The following is a 25,431-nucleotide window of genomic DNA, read 5'->3' as shown; positions in this document are numbered from 1 at the left end:
TCTGTCTGTCTTTCTGTCTGTCTGTCTGTCTGTCTGTTAAAATGACTTACTCTCACGTTTTGCGGCGAGTTCGTGTGCGCGCACGCTTCTAAGGGACTTGTGTAATCCGGAATGAATGAACGTGTAGGTGCAGTCGAGATTGCACCATTGGCGTGACAAAGAAAAGGAGATAGATAGATAGATAGATAGATAGACACGATACGACAATAACTGCGATATAAAGCATGATTGCATAGTCGACGAGGTGCCATAACGACACAACCACCAACTATCATACGTATTGACGTACGCAAATGCTTTCTTAATTCTTACTCTTATGCTATATCCAATATCATTAATAATTATTATTTCAGATGCTGCTCGATGATCATGAGATTATAATTTTTTGTGTTGAACGTTGTTACTAATGGAAAGGACAATGACAATATCATTTTGAAAGTTGAATGTCAATTCTCTTTGTTTGTTAGATCCGCACTTGGTGAGGTGGTACGCGGTAGCCGGCTTCTTACGTGTCGGAACAGATGTAGCGGTCGGATTATGCTCGTTCGACTATGCAACGACTATGCAACGACTATGCAACGATAACTGCACCGTAACTGCCGTTCTAGGTGTCATAACCTTTGCAACGGTTTCGTAAATATCATTCCTCGCGTCGCACGCGTTTAAAGTAAGATCAATGCACTCGCTTCCCGTACTCGAACTTCATTTACAATTTCAAACGCGATTTATACATTCAACGACTGTTGTTGGTTGATCGTCGTTTTTTAAACTAAACATTTATTAATATCAAGGACTAATTCAATTAAGCAACGATACGAATATTTTCTAATTTATATTATTGTTAGAAATAAATAAAGAAAGAAAATGACAATTCCTAATAATAGAAAAGTTTCCAAATGAAATTTGAAAAATAAAAATATCAACGAGTCTAAATGAGAATGAGAGCGTGTTTTTAATGTCTTGCATTTAAAAAACGAAGAAAGAAAATGGTAAGAGGCAAGGTCATGGCAAAGGATGAGAATGTTCCCATCATACATAATGCATGCCTGAAAAACGTGGAAACCGATAAAACGACGTCGAGAAACGACCGAGTCCATGCCGAAGATTTCTCCTCTATTTCGTTTTTCTATATAATCCTTCAAATATTATCCTATTACATATTTTACCTGAAAACTCTGTAAAAATTGTGATCATATGAATTGTCACTTTCTATCATTTTTTGTCTACAAGTTTTCTACAAACTTTTCTTCAAAATACTTTTTACAAAGATTCAAATAGAAAAACGAATAAAAAACACAAGTAGGAAATCTTATTGGCATTGTACTCGATCTCTATGTGTGTATGTGTTAAAATGTAAAATGTAGAAGAAAATTTTGACTAAACGTCGAAAAACGTTGGAAAAATCGAAACTTTAATATTCGTTCTTATGCGACCGAGTTTCAAAGTTGGGAAATTTTCGAGGAAATTTGCATAATCCGATCTATCGTATAACTGTACGTAATAATGCATTAGCATGATGCAACGTAAATCGGACTAGCTAATAAGTTTATTAACGGAGGACTAGTATAAGTATGCTAAAGAGAACAAATCGAGTGTGCTTATTTAATGAAACATATCTATAATATTACAACTAATACTAATTTCTGTTTGGTACTTTGATTAAATCGTTAGGTGATATAAATAACAAATGTTTAACGAATCCCTTAGAATCCCTTATTTATCCTGCCTTAAGAATAAGGCAGAAAGAATAAAAAAATCGTGGAATGAAAAAATGAAAAAATGAAGGATCAACATTATAGATTCAAAAGGAAACAGAAGATAGTGAGTTGAGTGTTCTTAAAAGAGAAAAATCTTAGTGAAACCTGTTTTTCTTTGACGAGCGATCAGGCTGCGATAAGAACGAGAAAGGATACCCTTTGGAAGGTACGTTAACTCAGGCAGACTCTTGAAAATCCCCCTAGAAACGTATCTCCCATTAATTTATCATCCCTAGGAATTGTCTGGAACGTTAGACATTAATCAGAGCCAGGGGACGAAATTACTTGTGGCTTTAACGAATGTCGTTCAACGTGAACAAAGAGGATGCCTTATTTCCTGGGATGATACATTTGCCTAGCATACACACGTACCCACACACAATCAATTATCTCATATATGCTCATCACAGATAGCTCGTTGTAACTCCTAATTCTCTAATCATCATTTTTATTACGTAAAGAGAAGAAGAACCTCATGGCTGACATCTCTCTTTCTCATCAATTTTGTCCTTATTACCAAATACAAACGATATCTAATGATAAATAAATTAAGATAAATAAGTAATGACGGATGTTGATTCCAAATATATATATATAAATTACATTTAATTTTATGCAAATAAGCTAAGATTAATGTCATTTTCTGACTACTTTATATTGATTAGAGAATTATTTAATAATGCCATTTGCATATTATTTAAATATATTCTTTTGCTCTACCTCCCTCCCTCCCTCCTATATTATCTATAATAAATAACATAGCAGTAGAACGAAATAAATTGATGAATTGGATATATTGTTGTATTTCCATTGTACGCGTAGATAGAAAATAAGAACGAATAGGAAGGAGGGGATATAATATAAGAGCAACGGGCGTTGCACTATGTACGCTCGATTATGCCACATTACGGGTCATTATGCAACACGAACATTGATGCAATCTAATCCCAAGCTACGAACCGATCCCTGCGAAATCTCGAATTACACGTTTTATATGTCGATCACCGATTGCCGACCGACCATTCTTCGCCTCGAGACACTTCACTTTGAGAGTTTACGAGAACGAGAATCGAACGTATCGTGACTGATTGAGAAACAAGGTAAAAAGAGAGAGAGAGAGAGACATGCATTACTTTTATTTCTTCGTTTATGAGAACGGAACGATTTAACGCGTTGCGATTAGCTCGAACTCGATTATAACCCTTTACGCTCGAGCAGCTCCGCTTCGGCACCACTCGAATGATAACGATGTTTATTTAGGTTTGATCTAACGAATATAGCTTCCTGGCCCTTCGTGTATAATCTTATGAAGTGTAGAGTTACACAATGTTTTTTAAAATCGCTACAAAGATGTCTTATATGACCCTATACAGTAGGCTCTCGACTTTCGCACATAGTTGGTTCCTGAAAAATGTGTGCGAATGTTCGAAAGTAGTGGGATGTACAAAAATAAGTATTTATCTTAATTAGCAAAACACACAACACGTGGACGCACGCCCTAATGCAAGACTGAAACTGTTTTATTCTCTTTATTCGAACAATGTCATCTGATGGCCATTTGATCAGTCTGATCGCAGAGGATTAAACAGTTGAATCTTTAAAGATGTGCGAAAGTTTAGGGCCAACTGTATCTCTAAATGTATCTATAAAGAGGGAGATCAGGGATCCTAGAAATCCCTCGGAGACGATATAATGTTCGAAGCACGCGTAAAGGCACGAATGTAAGGGAGGAAACACGTTTATCGACATTCGTAGACAAAGAATTAAAAAGAGAGAGGCCAAGCGAGTTGACGGTGTGACTCAGCAAAGTACAATGGGTGACGTGTAACGCTATTAACTATGTTACGATACCCAGTTAGGGAAGAAGAGGGCTGCTCTAGTTGAGAAAGGGATAGGACAAGAGAATGAAGTAAGAACGTTCAATTTGTTGTTGACTTCAAATTTCATCCTTTTCATCCTTATCATCCTTCGACCGTTGTCTACAAATCGAATTATCCTAAGACAAGCTGTTTTATTTTCAATTATCGATCCAATTCTATTTTAATATCTTATTTTAGTTTATTCTTAATAGAGAGAAAGATGCTATATTATTTCAATCGATAAATAATTATATTCGATAAAGGTAAATACAAGGCCGTTGTCTTTCGTAAAGCACAAAATGGTGAACGCAATCTAAACGAAACGATTACCTAGCGTGATAAACTTAATCGTTAATAACTAATATGTGCGTATGTGTATATGTATATATAATAGTAGGCGAAAAACATCTTAAGTATTACACGATGATGTAATTTCGCGGTTTCGCTCGATCGAGCGGTAAACGCGTACCAAGATATGAGAGTTAATATTCATTTTTCCTATCAAAGATCTTGGTCCAACAAGTATGGAGGTAAGCATTTAATTACATATTCCAACTATTATATACGCATATACGTCATTTTAAATAAATTTATTTGTCGGTACTTTCATCTCAATGTATTAGTAATTTACGTAACTTTCGATTGCTTACTTTATTCATTTGCAAACATCATTTATATTTTTATAATTAATATAATAATTATAATATTTATATCATTTCTTTTGTCAAGAAAAAAAAAAAGAAAAGAAAAAATAAGAAAATTGTTAATTATAAAAAATATGTCAGCTTTGTTATAATAAAAAATTGATCCTGTGTTTTATTCTACTCGCGTGGATTGGAAATGAATCTAATTAACAGTGAAAAAGAGAGACGAAAGACCAAGAGAAGAAAGAAAAGAAACGAAACGAAATGAAACGAAGAAGAAGAAGGGAAAGCTCTTGGAGAAATAAGTCACGTGCTCTCTTGCAACGTGTCCAATTATTGTTTCTTGGGTTCACGGGGGCTGACTCTACTCGTGATATAATAGATTTGCCGTTTACTTATTGTTACCCCTTATATACAGCGAACCGAATTCAATTCAATCATATTTATTCATTTTCATGTAATATAAAAAGATTTGTTTAATTATAATTTCAGTTTTTTTTATTTTTTACTTAATAATAATTTAATAATATTTAAAAGTATTTAATAATAAATAATTAAGGATTTATTATATATTTAAGCAACATTTATTTTGTCAACTTCAATTTATTTGCGTAAGAATATTCACATGTATATGTGTATTATGCATGTAGGATAGGTGTAATTGAAGATTTCGCATAGATCGGCTCATTGCCTAGGATTGAATTGCGTCAATATTCGCGTTGCATAATGATTCATAATCTGACATTGCTTCGTATGTATCGTACACGTTTTATGCTCTAATTTCTACTCGCGTCGGTGAATTTAACATATCGTGAAATATACTCGTTAGTCCTTAAATATAAGTATATTATTATTATTTTGGTTTGTTTGTCGATTTATTGCTGTCAAATTAAAAGATATTATTATTATTATTATTATTAAGAGATTTCTAATAGTTTTCGCTTTTAAATTTTAAACGGTTTACATTCGCGTATAAAATCTAATCGAAACGAACGAATCAAAGTCAAATATTTTAACAGTATTTATTTATCTTTGTGTACAAATATATAAAAGGATGAAAAATCTTGACTCGGTGTTAGAACGTAGTTAGAAATTCTTATACGTCTTCATATAAAGATTGTACACATCCTTCCTTGCGTTTAATTTTTGATCATAAATTTGATTTACAACTTATTCAAAAAAAAAAAAAAAAATTCGTCTTTATAATAAAACGTTTATATTTGGCAAATACAAAATCTGAAGTTTTTCTAATCGCCTTAATCAACCAACAGGTATGCATTTTTTAATATCATAAAAGTTATTGCAATGAATAACGAATACAAATTCTTTCTAATTGTTTCGAAATAAATGTGTGAACGTTTAGTATATACTTAGAATAATATATATATATCAAATTAAAATTAAAATAAATTTCTTTGTACGATATTAATTGCAACGATGTCCTTGAATATTATATAACAATCTTACGTGAGTTTTTATTTCATTTCTAACGGTATTTATTTGAAACGTCGTAAAGTTATCTAATCGTCCTTCAGAATATGTTTACATATGAGGTGAGATGTCTGATAATACAAGGTTGAAATATGTTTTGCCAATTTCGAGCGTTAGAAATTTAAATACTTCCCAAATCAGTGATGTCATATATTAATTACATATTACTTATTACTTGCTTATTACATGCAGGATAAAAATCGTCGAGTCATTCGTTAAATTTATATACTACTACTACAGTCGGTGTAGTTCCTTTTTTTCAAGCGATTACACTAGTGGTGTCTCTTAACTTCTATTTCCTTCATAGTATATTAATCTTTTTGTTTTTTCTTTTTAGAGATGGCATCTAAAAAAGTAAAGAAAAGGATAACTGGGAGAAGAAATGCAATACATTGTTCGAGAGACGAATGGCATAGCAGTTCTTCGGATTCATTCTCACTGGATAGTTCCGATACAGAATGCGATTGTACAGATTGCTCCGATTGCAATGTTTCGTCGTTGCGTAAAACCACCAGAGAAAAGCCCAAAAAGAAGGATTCGAAAAAATTGAAAAAACCAAAAGACAAAGAAAAAAACCAAAACAACAAGAAAAAGAAAGAAACCACGAAATCTAAAGCATCCAGAAACAAAAATAATTGTTGTAACAGTGAGTACAATTGGAGTTTGATTAAACCTTTTTTTAAATGAATCAATAATTTTCTTTAAATCATTCATTTCAGAATATTCCTCGTCATCTTCATGGAGCACTTTTTCGTCTGATACCTTTAGCGATAGTGATTGCAAATGTGCATCTGGTAAATCACGACGTTGAACGATGTCATCATTATTTAGCAAAATTTCCATTTATTTCAATTTAGTCTTCATATTTATTTTATCTATTTATTTATTTCCTAATGTTTATTTTTATATTTTGATATTGCTGGGCAAACAATTCTTACAAAAAATACATGTTTTTATAATATAATATATATTTACTTAGTTGAAACTTTATTTATTTAACCATAATCAAACTATAGAATTTTGTCATTTTTATTTAAGCGACGCAAATCATTTTTATTAATAAATAAAATAAAGTAAAATTTGCTTTTCCAATCAGACACACACACACACACACACACACACAAATTCTATTTTAACAGATCTTGCGTGGACACTTTGCTGCCAAAGTCTTACCGTGTAGAGCGCCCGATTTTTTTACAGTTCGGACGCAAAAATAGACTTAGTTTTTAAACATTAGTTTTTTTTTTTTTTTTTTTTTTTTTTTTTTTTTTTTTTTTTAATAAATAAGACAATATTTCGAAATTTGATAAAAGTTTGAAATTATAGAGAATTTTCTAATTTATCAGAACGAAAAGGAAATAAATTACAATTTCATCGATGATGCCATTACTATAATTCTCTTAATGATAGCTTATAAAGTTTAATAAGGTATTACAAAGAGGAGAACCTCCTCCTTCTTTTCCTCCTAGTTTAAAAGAAACCGTGTGAAAAACTATCGTAGACTCGCTAAGAGACGTAACGAATAATAAATTAATCGATCTATTATTAGCCTACGCGAATCATCCGTTTACGTAAAGTAAATGTATGCGCATTCGAGATTGTGTTCTTTCTCTCTCTCTCTCTCTCTCTCTCTCTCTCTCTCCCTCTCTCTTTCTTCTATATATTTCTTTATATTACATATCAAACTGGTTATGCATAATTGGCGTAAGGTACGCTAATAATTATACGTACGTACTTATGTAGATAAAAGTATGGATTATATAAAGTTCAGAGATAGATCTGTACTTTGTTAGATACATGGACAATAACAACGATCACATAGACATTTTTCTTAATAAGATTTTCGATTGTTTCGTCTTTGGTGCAGCTGTCGCTCCAGAAACCTACATTTTCGAGGTGTGCGATCGGTGCCAATGCCAGGCACCTTCTTCCACCACTGACACACGATCCAACTGCTCGATGTGGTCACCACGAAATTAACCCATTATCTGGCACAATACAAAAATGCAAAAAGAAAAATTCAATTAACTGTATAATGATATATATTCATACTCACCAAATAGAACTATTTTTGTACAACAAAATTGTGTGTTTTTTTTTATTTCAAATAAAATAGGGGGAGAATTTTAAAAATATTTTCACATGCAGCACGAGTTACGTTCTCATGATTTTAACGGATATATTTTGTTAATGTGCTTATATTACGTAGATACTTTGTTATGCATTTATATGTATGTTAAAAAGGATGAAAATGTCTTTGTCGTCGTAGTCGTAGTCGTAGTCGTAGTAATGGTCGTCGAATGACTATGTTGCGTTAGGTCGTGATTACGAGTTTAGAATATTGTTGACGATGTCTGACGAAAGAAAGAGAAAGAAAGAGAAAGACAAAAATCGTAATGAATGCGCCAGACAAGAATATAACAACGTAGACGGCCTTTCGAACGAATACCTTTAACGATGCGTACAAAACATTCCAATTCGAGCTTATTAAAGAAGAGACGCTTTGATGCGTTTCATTGCCGTGTCTTTAGGAATTATCATTTGTGATCGGTTATATATGTTCGTTAGCTCATTTAATTGCGACTTTTTTTCTTCCTTTCAACTTTCAATGGCCTCATTTTTCTTCCACCAACACCAAAATCGTATTATGTATGTGAAACTTGTTTTATTAATTAATTAATTAAACAGTCTACAAAACAAAGTGCCGGCTCACCTATGAGCCCCCAAGATATTAAAAAAACACGATAATGGAAAAAATAAGGAAAATGTAGAAACGTTGATGCTTTCACGAAGAAGAAAGCATGCTTTTAGAATGTATATTAAAAGAACATCCAAAAATAAGTATATGTAATAACCTTAAGAAAATATATCTACCGAATGTCCTCCGTTCGACAGGTATGGTTGCCTCAGGTCAGGTTTACAAATTTAGCTAGTTACATCAGCGATAGTCTCTGACGAATCAGTCAAAAAATAAATCAACTTCTTATGCGTTAGACAAACATTTACAAACGTATAATGACTAGCAAAAATATTCGGTTTATACAGATATATACGGATATACGGATATACAGATATACAGATGCTTTTTTCTAATAGAACAATTTGAAATATCGTTTTATTTGAAAAATGCATATGTTAAATAATATACTTGGGAATAAGAATATCAATTGAAAAGGACACATTTTCAGTAAGATATTTGCATAGGACGCATCGTTCGCATCGTTCGCATCGTTCGCATCGTTCGCATATTGATAACACTATCGCGTTTACGATGCAGCTGTGGTTTAACGTTCGGAATTGCTTATTAGAGACTGGGACTATTAGAGAAAGGGAAAGAGAAAAAGAGAAAAGTGGGAAGAGGAAGAGGACGTACAAACATGAGTACTCGCGGGATCGCTATTTTAATCGGTCTGTGATGTAACTTGCATGCATAATAGTGAGAAAGTTAAATATAGCTAGAGTAGTTGAAACTATCGGTACGTTAGCTTTATTTTTACATTTTATTTTACACTAGAATGAGATATCTTTTGGATATATAGAAAAAAGAGGAGAGAACAAGGGTAAGGGGAAGGGGAAGGGGAAGGGGGAACGAGAGGGGAAACGTAAAACGTGATACGTAATTTTAGATAGGAAAGAACGTCAAATTTTCGTGTCGTCATGTGTTTATTGGCAACATGGAATTTACCAAAATCAAAAACACGTAGTTTCTTCATGTATTTTTGTATTTTTATTAATCGTCTATTTTTATACTTATAAAACTCATGTCACAGTGCCGTTGTTAGAAGAATTAGCAACGACCGACTGTATTGCGTAATACGGCAACAATAATTTATTGGTGAAGGCTTGTTCTCTTGAAAACGAATCGACCAATTTTATTCCCAAGTCACGAGGAACCTTCGCGTGCCTTACCGCGGAATCAAATGCTTACCTTCTCATCTTCTTCCTCATCGATTATTATTCTTCTTCCTTATTTCACGAACGCGTAACGTGATCAGTTCCACAAGGTTTCCCAATTCGTCGACGACTAATCAATTTATTAATTAAATACAATTTGATATTTTTCTTTAATCAAGTCTTGGCCATGAGTAGAAAAATTGCCTTAGAAATTAGTGCTTTAAGAACGTTAAAAACGTTAAAAACGTTAAAAACGTTAAAAACGTTAAAAAAAGGTTTCTGCGCAATTCGTTGTAAGCACATCGACTTGTTTGTTTAATAAAAGTCTAGACTGTTCGAGCGCGTGAAAATACTCGACGATGTTTTGATAAGAGGATGATGCGTTTCATCGACCGGGTCATCGAACTAAACCCATCCGACATTACACCGTTCTTTATTTCGATAAAACACATTTGCCAAGAAAAAAAGAATCCAAGAGAAAGATATTCAAACAAAACTTACAATCAAAATATATGAATTTATTCTTTCTATAATATGTTTATGCATTTTAATTAGAATTTTATATGAATTTTTTCATATCGAACAACATTGTGTGTGTATTGAGTTATTTATGATACCGGACCTGACCTCGCTTAAAATTATTCGCAAAAAGATTGAAAGATTAAGGAGCTCAGAAGGAGAAAGAGAGAGAGAGAAAAGGGAGATCAAAAGTTGGTTTTTGTCGATGATAATTATTGCGTCATGTTGCGCAATCTTTATTTACGCCTCTCTCGCCAATTGCTTGTATATCAAAGTGCGATCACTTTAAATATAGAAATCCTACGAATCACACAAATTAATTTCAAGATTTAAGAGTGAAAATAAATGAATTAATTTCGACTTATTTTTATGTTAATATTCGAGAGGCGAGTATTACGAAATTTGATTAAAATTTCGCATTAATATGCGTAGGTAATGTTCATGAAATTTTCCATTTATTTTTAGAACAGTGCTATATTCGTAACAGAATATTTACATTTCACGTTAATGTCTATTGTCTTAACAAAGACAAAAAGAAAAAAGGAAAGAAATGTGTCGCTATGTTGGTAATATTACCATAATGCTAATACATAATAGTCGATAGGGAGGCAGAAGGTTAAAAATCCGGCGTCAGAGGCGGTAAAACTGGATTTTAGTCACGTCCAAACTTAGATTTGACAGATAAATTGATTTTTCTATTCTAACGTGACTATTATACACCACCACCACCACCTATAAGATATTTTACTTACTATTTCGAAATAACCGTCGTAAAGTAACGAAAAACTTAACAACGAATATTTTGACAATGAATGCGCACCAGGCAAGATTGTTCTAAGTGAAGAACTAAGAAAAAAAGAAAAAAACAATTAGTTTTAAATCTGCCAATAAATACAATGATAACGCTTCTTATAACTCTGTGATTAAATTGAAAAATGTCGAGTGTTTTTCTTAATAAGGAGAATATTATTTTTAACGAAGGCAACTAAAATCAGCACGATATATGTCTAAAATTTGATTCCTCGAAATCGTAGATGATATTTGCAAAGCACGTAATGTGTTTTTGGATGACGTTATCGCTAGACAAGATAAAGAAAAGAAAGATATTGAGTGAATTTTTCTAATATAAACAAGGAGCACGTTTAAAAGACGTAGAAAGTAAAAAGTGACCTTTCCAATATTTTTCTTCACGTGAGTATCACGCACATGAGAGCTCGTTGATTTATGTCCTCGACGTGATATTTTCTAAAGTCGTCTTATCGGAAAATTGTCATTCGAACATTTTAGTAAGAAATAAGTGCTTATGCTCATCGCACAATTACGTCATTTCAAGGAAAAAAAAACCTTTCTTTTTTGACAAATTATTAATATATTAAAATAGATTAAAAAAATGACATATTCGTATGACAGACTTGTTTGTCGTTTTGATTTTGACGTTGAATTCTTTTCGGGTTGCACACGTCTCGACCTTGAACGCAAAATCAAGGAGACAAGTTCGACGGCCTCCGCCGACGTCGCAAGGTCATCGCGCATGATGCAAGATTAAACGTTGCCCGGGCCTCGATTTTTCCCCCTTCCTTGCTCGTAACCCTACTCGACTCTCTTCTTCTCTAACCTTCTGATCGCACGTACGCACACACACATACACGCACACACGCACACACGCAAACATATACCTACCTACAACAGATTAAAATATGCGCGCGTTAGCTTTAAACGCACACCGTCGAAAAGATAAGAATCGACTACGCGATGGGACGATGAGCTCTTTGAACAAAAAAAAAGAAGAAAAAAACACGTTGCCGATTTTATCTTAACACGAACACCAAATTAACCCCCAACCTCCCCCTATACTACGTTTACATCACCATTTTCTTTTTAATTGTTTACATTAAACCTGACGCAACTTAACGATTAATAATTATTATTATCTCTTTCTTGCTAATTTTTTGACAATCGATGAAATGAAGAATTGAATTCGTTTGCATAATATAACTCTGGTTAATTGAACAATTTATTTCTATTTCAATGAAATAATTACATTATATATTACATATAGCTGGATACACACACACACACACACACACACACACACCTAAACATATACGCTATGACGCGACTTGAAATTCTACGAATTTGTAAGAGATGGCGCTACGGGATTCAAATTTAAAATGATTATATTGTAAATCAATTTTCATTGAAATTATTTATGGTAATAGAAATCAACCAATGTTAAATTCAGCGATGTTAAATAACGCTGTTATATTTATAATACACTTATGATTTTTATTACATAATATATTCATATGACGTAAACATGAAAGTTTGAATTAACTTATACTTCATTTCAAGCGTGACATATTGTAATAGTCACAAATCCTGTCTAGGTGGACTTGTCTCGGAGATTTCAAAGTGACCTTTGCTTTTTAAATGGAGATATATATGTTTTCAGTTAGGTGGACGTGTATCCTGCTTCGTAACGAATTCATCGACCTAAATATTTCGTCCTTTCAATGCTATTATTACAAATCATTTTAAAATCATTTTTCTATGAAAAGAGAGTTCTTACTCATTAATTATTTAACTAATGCATATGAAGATAATTAAAATATGAACAAAAACAAAACCAAAAAAAAAAAAAGAAAAGAAAAAACGGAATATTAACGCACATTTCAGCGTAAAATAGAGATAAAAGCAGTATAAAGGAAAAAAATAAACGTAAAACGTTTTTGCAGAAATTTGCCGGTGGTCAATTTATGTGCTGCATCGTTGCTTTATTGAAAAATATTCATTGAAATTTTGTATAATCTTCGCTTATCTCGAGATAGCAAAAAGTATAATAAACGATTTTTTATAAAGAATACACGATGATAAAACATTATAAAATATTATTATCCTAAGGTTTGGAAATATTTCAAATTTATTTAATAATTCATTTCAAATTGTTCTTCATCTAATTATCTAATTGTGTTGTCTCCTTTATTGAAATAACACAAAATTCCGAATGATCTACGTAACAACACAATGACGTTACTCTTTTACTTTATATGTAAATTTCATAAAAGAAAAAGAAAAAGAAAAAGAAAAATTCTACACGTATATGTTATATTATATTATATTGATTGTCTCATTAAAAAAATATGACTACTCGATAGCTGCGAATTGCTTGTAATCTCGACTTACGCAACGTTTCCTTCGTAATATGCTGACGTTTTTGCACGGTGGGTCATCATTGACGTTTGTCACGTGTATCTCGAAATTGTGTGAATGATTCACGCCTAAAGTATATAAAGAACATATACGTATATAGTATATACAATTAATAATTATGTAAATAACTTTGTAATTTATATTTCCCTGATTTTTTATTTAATTTAATACTTTACAAAATGTCTCATTTCTATAGATAATTATATTATTTAGAAATTTCAATTAAGAAGAAGAAATTAAGAGAACGAATTGTAATTTATTTACAATGTTAATATAACTAATAAGAGAAATAAATGGATATATTTTTTATTTATCATGGAGACAATATCAAAGGGAGAAACAAATAACGGAGTAAACGGGTTATGAAACAATCGCCATCAAATTTAGATTTTTCAGTATTGTGTACGATCAAGTCGGTCTTGACGTAAAGAGGCCAATTTTATTCGATTAGAATAGAAAGGCTCATTTGTTATAGTAAATCAATAATTAATGGCAAAGATCCATAAATGGAAATCGGTCTTGCCCAAAATATCGAAAGCATTGAAGGCACGTTGCCACAGATGTCACGTCACGCGTAAATGTTTGTTGTAACATTTTTTTTCATTCATCATTTCGGAATCGAATCATTCGAGTGAAACGAGTGATAAGTTTTTTTCATCATAAATATTCATCAGAAATATATTATAATTATATAAATATATTATAATTATATCATTTTTGATTAATATTAAATGAACTACATAAATGAATTCTAATGCACAGTATAATCGTTTCGAAACAAAAAGATATGTTCGATGACATATTCTTAAAGAAAACAACAAAAAAGAAAATGATCGATAGTTCCACCAAAGAAATCGTTCGATTCGATTGAGATATAATTATGAAAACAAGTAATCTCTATAGATAAACACTTATATAATAAAGTCGTATATGACAAACGTGTGTGAATATCGTTAGAAAAATTGTATCGATAAATATCTTTAACAAACGTGCATTAATATTAATAAGTAGATAATGGAAGTAATAAAGAACTCAATCTCAATTGATATATTTTTTAAAGAATACGGCAAAGAAAAACTGGTTTCTTTTGCTTTTTTTCTTTTTGCTCAACCTCCGAACAAATTTCTTTCTATGGCAGTTGGGATGCCATGAAAGCGCGTGACTGTCTTCTAACATTTCTCATTTCGTTTCGTCTCGTCTCGTCTCGATGACAACTTAATAAAATAGATTCAATAATGATAATAATAATAATAATAACAATAATACAGTTTATTTATATGAGTTCTTTTATGCCTATTGCTAGTAACTTATTTAGTCCTTCCTCTTTTCATTTTATTCTAATACTAAAAGTATATCACAAATATACTTCAATTCAAATCTAATATATCGATGTATATACTATTTTGTCAGTTTTTTTTTCTGGCTGAAATGGGTCACGATAAATATGTTTCCCTCGTTTCGACCTACTCAGATAGAATTAGTATCGCGATATAACATCGTAGAAATTATCACGAAGATGACGACGACGACGACAACGACGACGACAACGACGACAACGACGCAGATAATTGTGCTGTCTAATAATATTAAATAATATAACGTAATCGACATGCGATAACGATGGACAACGAGCAAGTATCCAAAGACTATGAGTGTATGGCATAATGTATTGTTTATTTAATAAAACATTTCATTATTCATATAGTTGAAATATACAAAGAAAATATTATAAACCCTTTGCACGTGATAATTGTATCGATATTTAAAATTAAGTTGAATTTTAAAATGCGTGTATCGTAAACACTTTTTCAATATTTCATCCTAAATTAACCCTTTGCACTTGAGGGCTCCGCTATGGAGACAATAAATAAATTAAAAAAAAATAGAAACTAATGCAAATTCAATTTAGTCTACAACATATCAATTATGACTTTACTTTTTATTTATAATATGTGAATATGATTTTTCTACTGAAATTGATTTGTGAGTTGCTAATAATATATGAAATGAAAAAAAAAAACAACTACAAGTGCAAAGGGTTAAAAATACACAAAATCAGCGAAGGTTGTGTCAATGTAAAACATTCAATTCCTAATTTCTCATAAATGTTGTATCACCTATGTTCATAACTCGTGACTCGGTTCTTCTTCACGCCCTTGGTAAATGCAATTTGCAATTTATTTGGTCCCAAAAAAAAAAGGGGGAAAAAATAGAGAAAAGTTCGAACACGTGGTAGTTTCCCTCATTTAGCTCGTTTCATTCGTTTGTTCGCAAAATTACGTATTTCGCCTGGCACGTGTCACCCTCGTGAGTAAATGCGCGCGCACTCTCGCACGTTTTCATACGCTACAAAATCGGTGCTCGCATCTATCCCCAGACTAGAGATAGGTTGTATCTATCTCTTTTCCAATATATTTTTTTTCTCTATCTCTCTGTTATAATATGCCTTTTTGTTTGATTGTTGTTTGCTCGTCTCTCTCTCTCTCTCTCTCTCTCTCTCTCTTTCATCGAGTCTATAATAATTACTTTGTGTAGCTTATTACGTTTGTAAATGCGAGAACACCTCTCTCTCCTCTTTCCAGCAATGAGAGACCAGCACGTGAGGGAAAGAAAAACGTGAGAGTTACACAACGATGCGAGAGGATTATTATACGCGACAGGTGTTCGCAGTTATCCTTTTCGTTTTCTTGTTATCATTGCAAATAGTAGTAATAGACAGTGAGATAAGTTCGCTTAGGACTTATGGAATACTTATCTCTCCGTATTTAAACAAATATTATTCAATTTACAAAGTCTTACATATATATTAACATTAATTTTATCAATAGGATAATATCTTATGCATACATTCTTTGATTTGAAACGTTTTGGAAACAAAACAAAAAAATTAAAAAAACGACGACCAAAAGAAAACTTTGATTATTTTTACCCTGATTTTTCTCGTTAGGGATGATAAAGCTCGCGCAACGATGAACACACAATCGCATTTCCACGAATTTAAAGTAGATGTAACAACACATGACGAAGAACGCTTTGATAAATAATCAACAACTTGTCACTTTGGTTTATTCAAAATCAATAATAATGTTTTAAACATTCTTTTTCTTTTTTTTTTTTACAATAACTTGCCCGTCCATCCCTCTTTGTTTCTTTCGACAATCTTACATTTCTTTGTCATGTGTGAGATAAGAAAAAAAAAAAAAAAAAACAGAAAAAAATGTGGATATGTTAAAACGTCTCAAGTTAAAGTTTTGAACAATATCATTGCTTTAAAACGAAGGAATCGATAGAGATAGGAAAGAGATAGGAAAGAGATAGGTTCCAGGAAAGAGGCTACGTCCTTCGACTTTATCGATTTTCTAAATTTGATCTCTCCGCGTGTACTTACACACATCCCGACCGATATTCTTTTTATTTTTTATTTATTTTTATTTACTTTACTTTTTTGTCCTTTTATTATCTATATCATATAGTATGCATACGTCAGCAAATTTTCATATACGGACTAAATATTTTATTCACAATTATAAAAAAAGAATAACCGAATTTTTGTTTGGTCTTCTTAAAATATACTTTTAAATGAAAATAATCAATAGAAGTATATTTATTTTTTTTTTTTGGGGGGGGGGGGGCATAATTTTGAGACGCATTTTCCATTTTTTTTTTTTTTTAATATTATAACTGCAACTTCAGAATGAAATATATTCGTTAAAATCATGAAATTGTACTTCGTGCTTCATGAAAATATTACAAATTCTCACTATTTTATTTTAAATCAATAATTAATCATATAAAATAATGTTTATATTTAAATAAAAAAAAAAAAAAAAAAAAAAACAATTGTTGCAAAAATAGTTTTATTTGGTTAGTATGAATATCATTAAACAGTTAATTGAATTTTTTATTTGCATTTTCGTAATGCAGCGAGTAATGGGTTAAATAAATTTTGCGGAAAATTCTTTCAACGAATGGTGATCTAGAATTATCATTAACGGAATAAGTACTCTCAAGATCGAGATGAAAAAGAATCAATGCGATGGTCGTGCATTGAATTACAACGAAGGACATCTACTGTGTATATAGGTGCACATGTGTGTATGTATATATGCTCACGTGTGAACCTTGAACAAATAGGCGCTATGTTTCTTTTCTAAACGTCTCAACTTGATATATCATTACTAGGAAAATATATGACAGTAATTATGACAGTGAAGTAAATAAATAAAAAATGGACTCATGTTATGCCTTTTATTATTTATCATATCATGAGTTAAATCATAATTTAAATGTTCTCCAATTAAAAATGTATTATTATAAACTTCCTTGTTCTATTGTATTTGACCTCGTTAACTCGTGATATAAGTTTGCTTCTGACTTTTTTGAGACATCCTGTATAAACCGAAAGGAAAATAAGGAGAATACAAGGTGGTGAGATTATTCAAGATTACTCGAACATTGATCTGTTTACAGTAGCAACCTTAGACCGCAACTGTGCACGATGGTTTATAGTAATCTCTAGATGAGAGAGGAGGTAGGTAGAGTTAAGTAACCTACAAAGAGTAACTAACTAGGTCGAAATCTTTTCATGTATTTATGTTTCTATATATATAATACACATACGTATGTGTATCATAATCTACTTAGAAGACGATAATTTGAAAGTAAATAAGTTCAATTGTGCGGTTCGTTGAATCTCGTGAAATATTGTTCGATCGAAAAAAGTAGATGGATAAAAATATGATAGTCATTTATTATTGTTATTGTTATTGTTATTGTTATTGTTATTGCAAATGTTGTTGTTTAGTATTATTAGGATTGTCTTAAAAGAAGGATTGAAAGGCGTTCGTTAATATGTATGCACAACACCGTAGGTCATTTGCATTCTCATCGTACTGGGCACATAGAATCGTAATAATGATGCGTAACGACTTCCAAGCCGGATTGTTATGCAAAACTTTATACACATTGACATAATCACGTAAGCGGGATCAAATCGTTACATTTTATCTTGCTATTCTACGGAAGAAATTAATCTCGTGATTGTCCTGGCGTATTTTTTGGAAGGCTTCGTGCATGCATATTCATTAGGCGATCTTATTTTAATGTAATTTTGCTCATTAAAATAATACGAAGATTCAACGTTAAGAATACATTTAATTCTAGTATGTAAAATACTATCTTCTAACGAAAATCTATATATTTTATTTGTAATATATTTAGATTCAAATAATGGACCACCAAAATATGCAAATTAATCGTTAGGCTTAATAATCACAACCTTTATTATTAAATCAAGGTCGTTAGCTTTCACTTTGCGGAATGGCGAGATACGAGATCTGTGTTACACCATTACTCACCTTTAAAATAACTTCATTCAAAAACCCATGAGAGGAGTCTTTGTCAAAATTTATCTATATAGAAAATAACGAAGGGACACAATTATCGGTCGGAGAGCAAGTCAAGAAGAACAATTCTTTCTACGCTGATTTGTTTATTTATTTATTTATTTATTTATTTATTTATTTATTTATTTATTTATTTATTATAAAATAATCATTAGAAAATAGAAATAGTGTATAATAAGCGATATGAAGACAAAGTAAGTGGCCTAATCAGAATATTTCAGAACCTATAAAACCTCTTTTTGACTTTCTCGGTGTAAATGATTTTTCTTTGGAGTCCACTTCATCGATATCGGGGTAATTCATATTGTTATTTGATTTAAAATCGGTTATTAACGGATTGATTTTTTGGTTTATTAAATTTAAAATGCCTAGTTGAACGGACAAAGTGTCTTCTTCCGAAAGACACTTAAGGTAAGGCAAAATACTTCTAAAGAATACAAAATGACGACACTCGACGGTTGATTTTAAACGATCCATTTGATTATACAATTCAACTATTTCATTTTCCAAATATCGGACTCTCGTGTCTAATGAGGTCATTTTTCTTAAGTTAGTTTATCTGAAACAAAACAACTGTTTTATTTTTTCAAATATCTACCTTCAAATTACCATTTCAATGTTCATTAACATTGTATTTCACAAAAATTATTATAATTATCATAATTAATGTTCCTCTTATTCGAAAACTAGGAAACGAGATATAGGGTATTGTTAAATATAACAGAAAAAAAAGCTAATTCGATTGGGAAATAAATAAAAATTTGAAAAATAGCAGAAAACTGGATATGATTATGAAAGTATTAAATCACTTACCCTTTCTACAAACGAGGGTATTTATTCGAAACAGTAACCCGTCTGTCTACGATAGGTGAACAAGATCCAATTAAAGTTGTTATACTTATAATTTATAAGAGAGAATATTATTTTTACATTAAAGATTTACTGCTTTTCAAACCGGTTTGCACGGATTCTGAATTGTCTATACGTTGAATTCTTATGTTTCAATTTTACAGAGGACGATACGTACCAATATAACAATATTCATATAAACAAACATGTTTATCAAAATTATCTGAAAGTTAGGCTTGACATAAGAGTATAAAAGCTTTTCCTACTTTATTTTTCATATTAATTATTCTTATTAGTTACATAGTTCATGCTTGTTACTTACATTGCATCTAGGGTCTCTCTAAACTGTTATGGTAATAAAAACAATTTTGCATTTGAAAGCTGACGTATAGCAAAATATTATTAATTAAAGAAATTGTTGAAAAATCGTGACAACGAAGCAATGCATAAGTTGCATCAGGTTTCTAGAGTGGATTATCAAGTATATATAAAGTTGATATAACGGTAAGGAAAAATCCAATTGGAATCCAGCAAAGTTGTATCTAATGACGACAAACGTGACGATTACCGCTAACCGTTAATGTTATCGTCGTTATATAAGCATGATATATTGTAGAGCATACCTCGTTTATAATACTAATAAACAATATTATGCATCAAAGTTGATAGAATGTTTATTACAATCGAATATAATATCTGGATCATTTTGAAGTTGAAAAAGATAAAGAAAGCGTGAATTTTGAGATCTTTAGAAAGAGAAAAAGAGAAAAAGAGAAAAAGAGAAAAAGAGAAAAAAGAAAAAAAAAGAGAGGACAACGACGTCGTCGCGTCGCCGTGGGCGTCCTCGTTCTCCCTTCAACTCTTTTACGATTTTTGTCTGGGTTTGCCAAAAGAGATCAGGCCAGAAGAAGAGTCTTAGAGGGCAAAGCTTACCGTGATTTATCCAAACGTCCGTCCGTCTCTTGCCCAACTTTTCTCGCTCCTCCAACCCTATTTTCTTACAACCATAAGCATTTTAATCTACAGGGTGTAGACAAATCTCATTATTGATTAATATATGTTCAATACCATATATCATATATGTCATACATTTCTATTTCAACGTAATCGTCTTGATCGCGATCAATAATTAGGATTAAGGCATCATTCATTTATTTGATAAATTACCAAGTGAAATGGTAACGCGTTAAGTTTGTACACCCTGTATATAGATGGTTTGCACTTCCTTTCTTTATTCCTTTCTTCCTTACTGCCTCGGCAAGCTGCACTTTCACAGCCTTATTTTCGTCGGCCGTTAATGACGTTCGCGAAACATTATTTTTACCAGCGAGTTATCCTACGCTTAGCCTTCTCCGTTCTACACGGCATATATCCTCCTTTTTGCATGTACCAGATACGAGTTATGACTCGTTGTCGAGTGTAACTTGGCTGGCAAATGGAAAAAGGAAACAAAATGGAATGACAAAAAATTCGTTTTTCGGTGTTAAACGACGTCGATAAAAATATCGAGTCTCATTTCTTCTTCTTCTTCTTCTTCTTTCTCCGTTTTTCATCACCTTATCCGATCTTTCATCAACTTACCAAATCTTTGCATGAATGAAATAAATTCTAAACTCTTAATACATTTTTTGTTTGAAATAAGCAACCATAAGCTTCTGTATTTAAAACGTCGTCGAGTAAAAGTAAATCCATGTTGTACGTTCACTGGACACTCATATGAGATGTGCAACGTGTAACGAAGGCCTAGACACAGATGGTCATCCTCCGTATGATGCAAAATAGTTAATCATTTCCCAACTAACGAGCTATTAATCGTTTTCTTAAAGTGTGTCAATTAAATCGAATATTTGATTGATTCACGAGTAAGAACCTTGAAATATTGTGATAATATAAATATACATATATCGAAATATGAAGCTTCGTATTTAATTAAAAGATATAAAGATCTGTAATATTAGCATTTCTAAGCAGTTAAAGATATTATGAAACGTGATGTAAGTTTAACAGCGAAATGATTGGCGAAGTTCACCGTTAGATGAAAGAATGCAGCACCCATAACGGAGTTTATAAGGAATTAGAGACCGACCCACCTTTCGAGCTACATCTCTCTGTCGGCGGCGTGAGGTAGGTACCGTATCAAAGGTAGACACAATTTGTGTGGGCGAATGTATATATATATATATATAAGACACGAAGTGGATCGAGTATCGATCGATCCAAAAGATCGGTAATGAATCGGAACAAGTCGTGATCGCTAACGGTAACCGTTCGCCGTTACGTCCACAGTGGAAAAGGTTCAAACGAGAATACGTGTAATCTACAAAAATCTACAAAACCAAATTTTGTACAAATGTATAAAATGTATCTTAAAATTATGCTACGAAGACCGCGAATGGAGGAGTCGCGTTTAGGGACGGGAACACTAGCAGGATTTAGTATTTGCGGTAATGAACTTTCCACTTCCCATAATGCCAATTAGTAATAATAATAATAATAATAATAATAATAATGATAATCTTAAAATTATATATGTATCCATCTCCGTTTGATTATTCTTTGGTTCACGCTTTATGACTCTTTCGAAACGTTCGACAATCCACAATTAACAACTTATTAGAATAAATTTTGGAGTTCATTGTCCCCCTAACTATCTGCATGTAACAATCTTTCATGCATTGACCGGAAAGGGAAGTCGTTGAAGGAATTCATTCTTTTCAAGATGAACATTTAATTTGCAATTAAGATTCAATCAGACATATAAATGAGAGAGAGAGAGAGAGAGAGAGACAAATGACAAGTAGGATTATCTGTATGGTAAATCTGTATATATATGTATATAGTAGAACGACAATCGATGCGCTCAAGTTAGCACCCAGTTTTGAAGAAGCTATCAGTGCGTAGCTTAACGGTAATTCAACTACGTACAAGACGGACGATCCGAAAGCAAGGTTTTCTCAGTTAGCGACTACAACTCTAGCATGCTTTTATAAAAGGGGCCTCACCTTTGCTCCACATCGCGCGCGCGAGCGCTACGAGCGAATCAAGAGATCTGGCACGTCGTCGACCGTATCCGGGCCAAAGGAAATAGCGACAATCTCGTTTGTAGTTAATATAAAAAAAAAAAAAAAAAAAAAGGCGCACAATTTTATTACCAACAATATTCTATATGTAAATGTGAGAAAACAAATGTTACATAAACGTTAAGCTATTAAATGTTTTATTAAAAACTTGCGTAACAAGTGTACTTGAGCAAAAAAAAAAGAACGTTCAGCAAATAGATTTGTATTTAATTGCTAGAAATATTGCTAGAAAAATTGTTAAGCAAATAGATGCGAGATGATCTGGAAGAAATTTCCATAAATTATTCACATTGAGTATATAATCGATTAATTTGTATTCATACTATGTAAATATGTTAGATCAAGAAAAGAATTAGAAAATAATTTTTTGTTTGTTTGTGGAATAATAACTTTCTACGGTGGAGAATAAAATTTGAACAAAATTATATTATGTATTTGTAAATGAGATGATAATTTTGGAACACCCTGTATATATTTATATCTAACATTCGAGGAGGCAAGGATCGAGGTCTAACCGTTTTCTCGATTCTAACATTTAGCCCGAGTACGATGACTAACGGTGAATTCTCTCTCTCTCTCTCTCTCTCTCTCTCTTCTAACTGAAATTCTGACAGTCTCATAGCATTCGTTATACCGTGACTGGTGCGTTAGTATAAAGAGATGAAAATCACTAAGACGTTCGCGAGAATTGCCAGGATAACTCTCCTAAACTAAAATAGTCGTATTTATCTAAATGTTCTTCAAATTGAACTTGATGGAAAATGCTCCTATCATAAGTTAACTTGCTCACACTTTTTTCGACAAAATAATATTAGGTATACAAATTTTCAAGATTAACATTTATCGTTACAATTTGTAATAATACATATTCATATAGTAGACTTGTATACTTGCAAAACAAATATATTTAATCATGAATATATATTCCACTACTATTTTATATTCTATTGATCTTTTTCCTCGAACTACTTTTTCTAACTTCTTAACGAACAAAAAGATGATATATTATCATAAATCATTGGACATATTTAAAAAAAAAAAAAAAAACCTTTTTTTTGCCCAGAATACAAAGAGATATTAAATGATCGCGTAAACAAAATGTTTGTTGTCAGTAGTTAGCTTTATAGAACTGATCTAAATAATTTCCAATAAAAAGTATAATAAATGTTTAAGCCTACCCAAATGTATATGAAATTTTATATACGAAATAACGTTAAAGATTTTGATCGAGACGTTTAATTCGATTCCAGGATTAAAAATAAAAAGAAATGAAGAAGAAATATGATAGAGCATTAGATCTAAGATCGATTTGACACGAGTCTTTGCGTCGTTTCACAATAAAATGCAAGATAATAATGCCGACGCTTGTTATGTTTCGTCAGACGCGTCTAGCTCGACATTATCCTATTTGATCAACGCCGTTTCTAAGATATTACGTAAAAGCTGTAATTGACGTTTACAATGCTTACATTAGCCTCGACCAACCGACAGAAATAACCTTAACCATCCTGCAACGCGTCTTGTCTTTCGAACATAATCGACGTTTCGTAGAGAAGATAATCAAGCGTTTGTGAGACGAGAAAAATGAACGGACAAACAACGATTTTCCCTTTTTTTCTTTTTTTCTTTTTATTTTTTAATACAAACTCAAGAAAAAAGGAAGAAATTTTAATACACACCATCAAAATAGTTTCTTACCTAATAATCATCACGTTGCCATTGTAATTCGCATCAATGAATTATCTTCTAGCTAAGTGTTTACGTGCTAAAATACAATAAACGCGTCAATGACTTGGATTCGTAATCGAACATGCACAATCATTGAAGTATACAAAGAGTGATTAGCATTGTACAAAGTACTTAAGATATTTACTTGATTGTTGATAAAAAAAGAATTTACATAAGTGCATATATGATTATTATATAAGTAACCAGGTATATTCATATAATCGTATAATATTTATATATGATATAATAAAAATGCATCGCACAATTTGAACATTATCATTTTACACCAATTTTGTGACAGTGGGCAAACACAAATGAAAACAATCGAATGAATTTATTGAATTTCTTGACTATCATAATAATCATCATATGCGTCATATGCGTGTGTTTGTTCAATAAAAGATAATAAAAGATAAAAGAAAAAAGTTGATGCAATATTAGCAATGGACTTGGAGGAAATTCTAATAATCTCGTATACTTCGTCGTCCGTTGAATTGCAGTAATAATTACAGGAAAGCGGTGCAATGTCTTGTGAGACTTGTGGAAAGAAAAAGAGAGATAGGATTCCGTTGCAGAGTGTGCCAGTCCCCTAGTTGCTTAACGCTCGACTCCGATCCGTTAGCCGGTTACCTCATCGTCCTTTGAAGTCGTCATCAATGTACTTCAGTCAATACAGGATGATTCACTCTAGTATATATATATATATATATATATATATATATATATATATGCCAAGTTTTATACGATCGAAGGACCTACGTTATATTTATTTCTTATAATTACAAAATATCTATATTATCGGCCACGTTAAGGTTACATTGACGAATCGAAATGTTATAATCTTTCCTTTAAGTAGAAAAAGCAGATCTTTGGTTGCGGTTGCTTTACGATTCAACGAGCTATTATTTACTCGTTAACGAACAATCCTCGCGATGGAACTCCGTTAGCAAGTACAGAAATATCCTTGCATAATAAGTAATCATTATGACACAAAT

At 31.8% G+C, this 25,431-nt stretch overlaps 1 protein-coding gene across 4 annotated transcripts; it reads left to right on the top strand.

The window, feature by feature from the left end:
- The first annotated feature begins 30 nt into the window (after window positions 1-30).
- On the top strand, window positions 31-6,713 carry LOC149030467 (uncharacterized). Of its 4 annotated transcripts, XM_089178846.1 has the most exons (4): window positions 31-285; window positions 354-4,146; window positions 6,089-6,397; window positions 6,471-6,713. In XM_089178846.1, exons 2-4 carry the CDS (start codon window positions 4,092-4,094, stop codon window positions 6,560-6,562), a joined length of 456 nt encoding a protein of 151 aa, XP_089034972.1. In that variant the 5' UTR covers window positions 31-285; window positions 354-4,091; the 3' UTR covers window positions 6,563-6,713. The 4 variants fall into 4 exon arrangements, with proteins under 4 accessions (XP_089034972.1, XP_089034974.1, XP_089034971.1 ...); XM_089178848.1 differs by having other exon boundaries at window positions 31-1,923; XM_089178845.1 differs by having other exon boundaries at window positions 31-4,146.
- Window positions 6,714-25,431: the final 18,718 nt, after the last annotated feature.

The sequence above is a fragment of the Polistes dominula genome, unplaced genomic scaffold (genome assembly GCF_049000335.1).
Source record: "Polistes dominula isolate Pdom_NZ unplaced genomic scaffold, Pdom_raw_medaka contig_18, whole genome shotgun sequence".
In the NCBI taxonomy this organism is placed as follows: Eukaryota; Metazoa; Arthropoda; class Insecta; order Hymenoptera; family Vespidae; genus Polistes; species Polistes dominula.
Note: the sequence above shows the minus strand (reverse complement) of the source record. Positions and strands in the feature narration are given on the sequence as shown.

Bases quoted from the DNA above. Each gene is read 5' to 3' on its own strand.
- LOC149030467 (XM_089178846.1), top strand. From the start codon at position 4,092: ATGAGAGTTAATATTCATTTTTCCTATCAAAGATCTTGGTCCAACAAG. The intron at 4,147-6,088 runs GTAAGCATTTAA...TTTTCTTTTTAG, and splicing joins TTGGTCCAACAAGTATGGAG to AGATGGCATCTAAAAAAGTA. The intron at 6,398-6,470 runs GTGAGTACAATT...CATTCATTTCAG, and splicing joins CAAAAATAATTGTTGTAACA to AATATTCCTCGTCATCTTCA.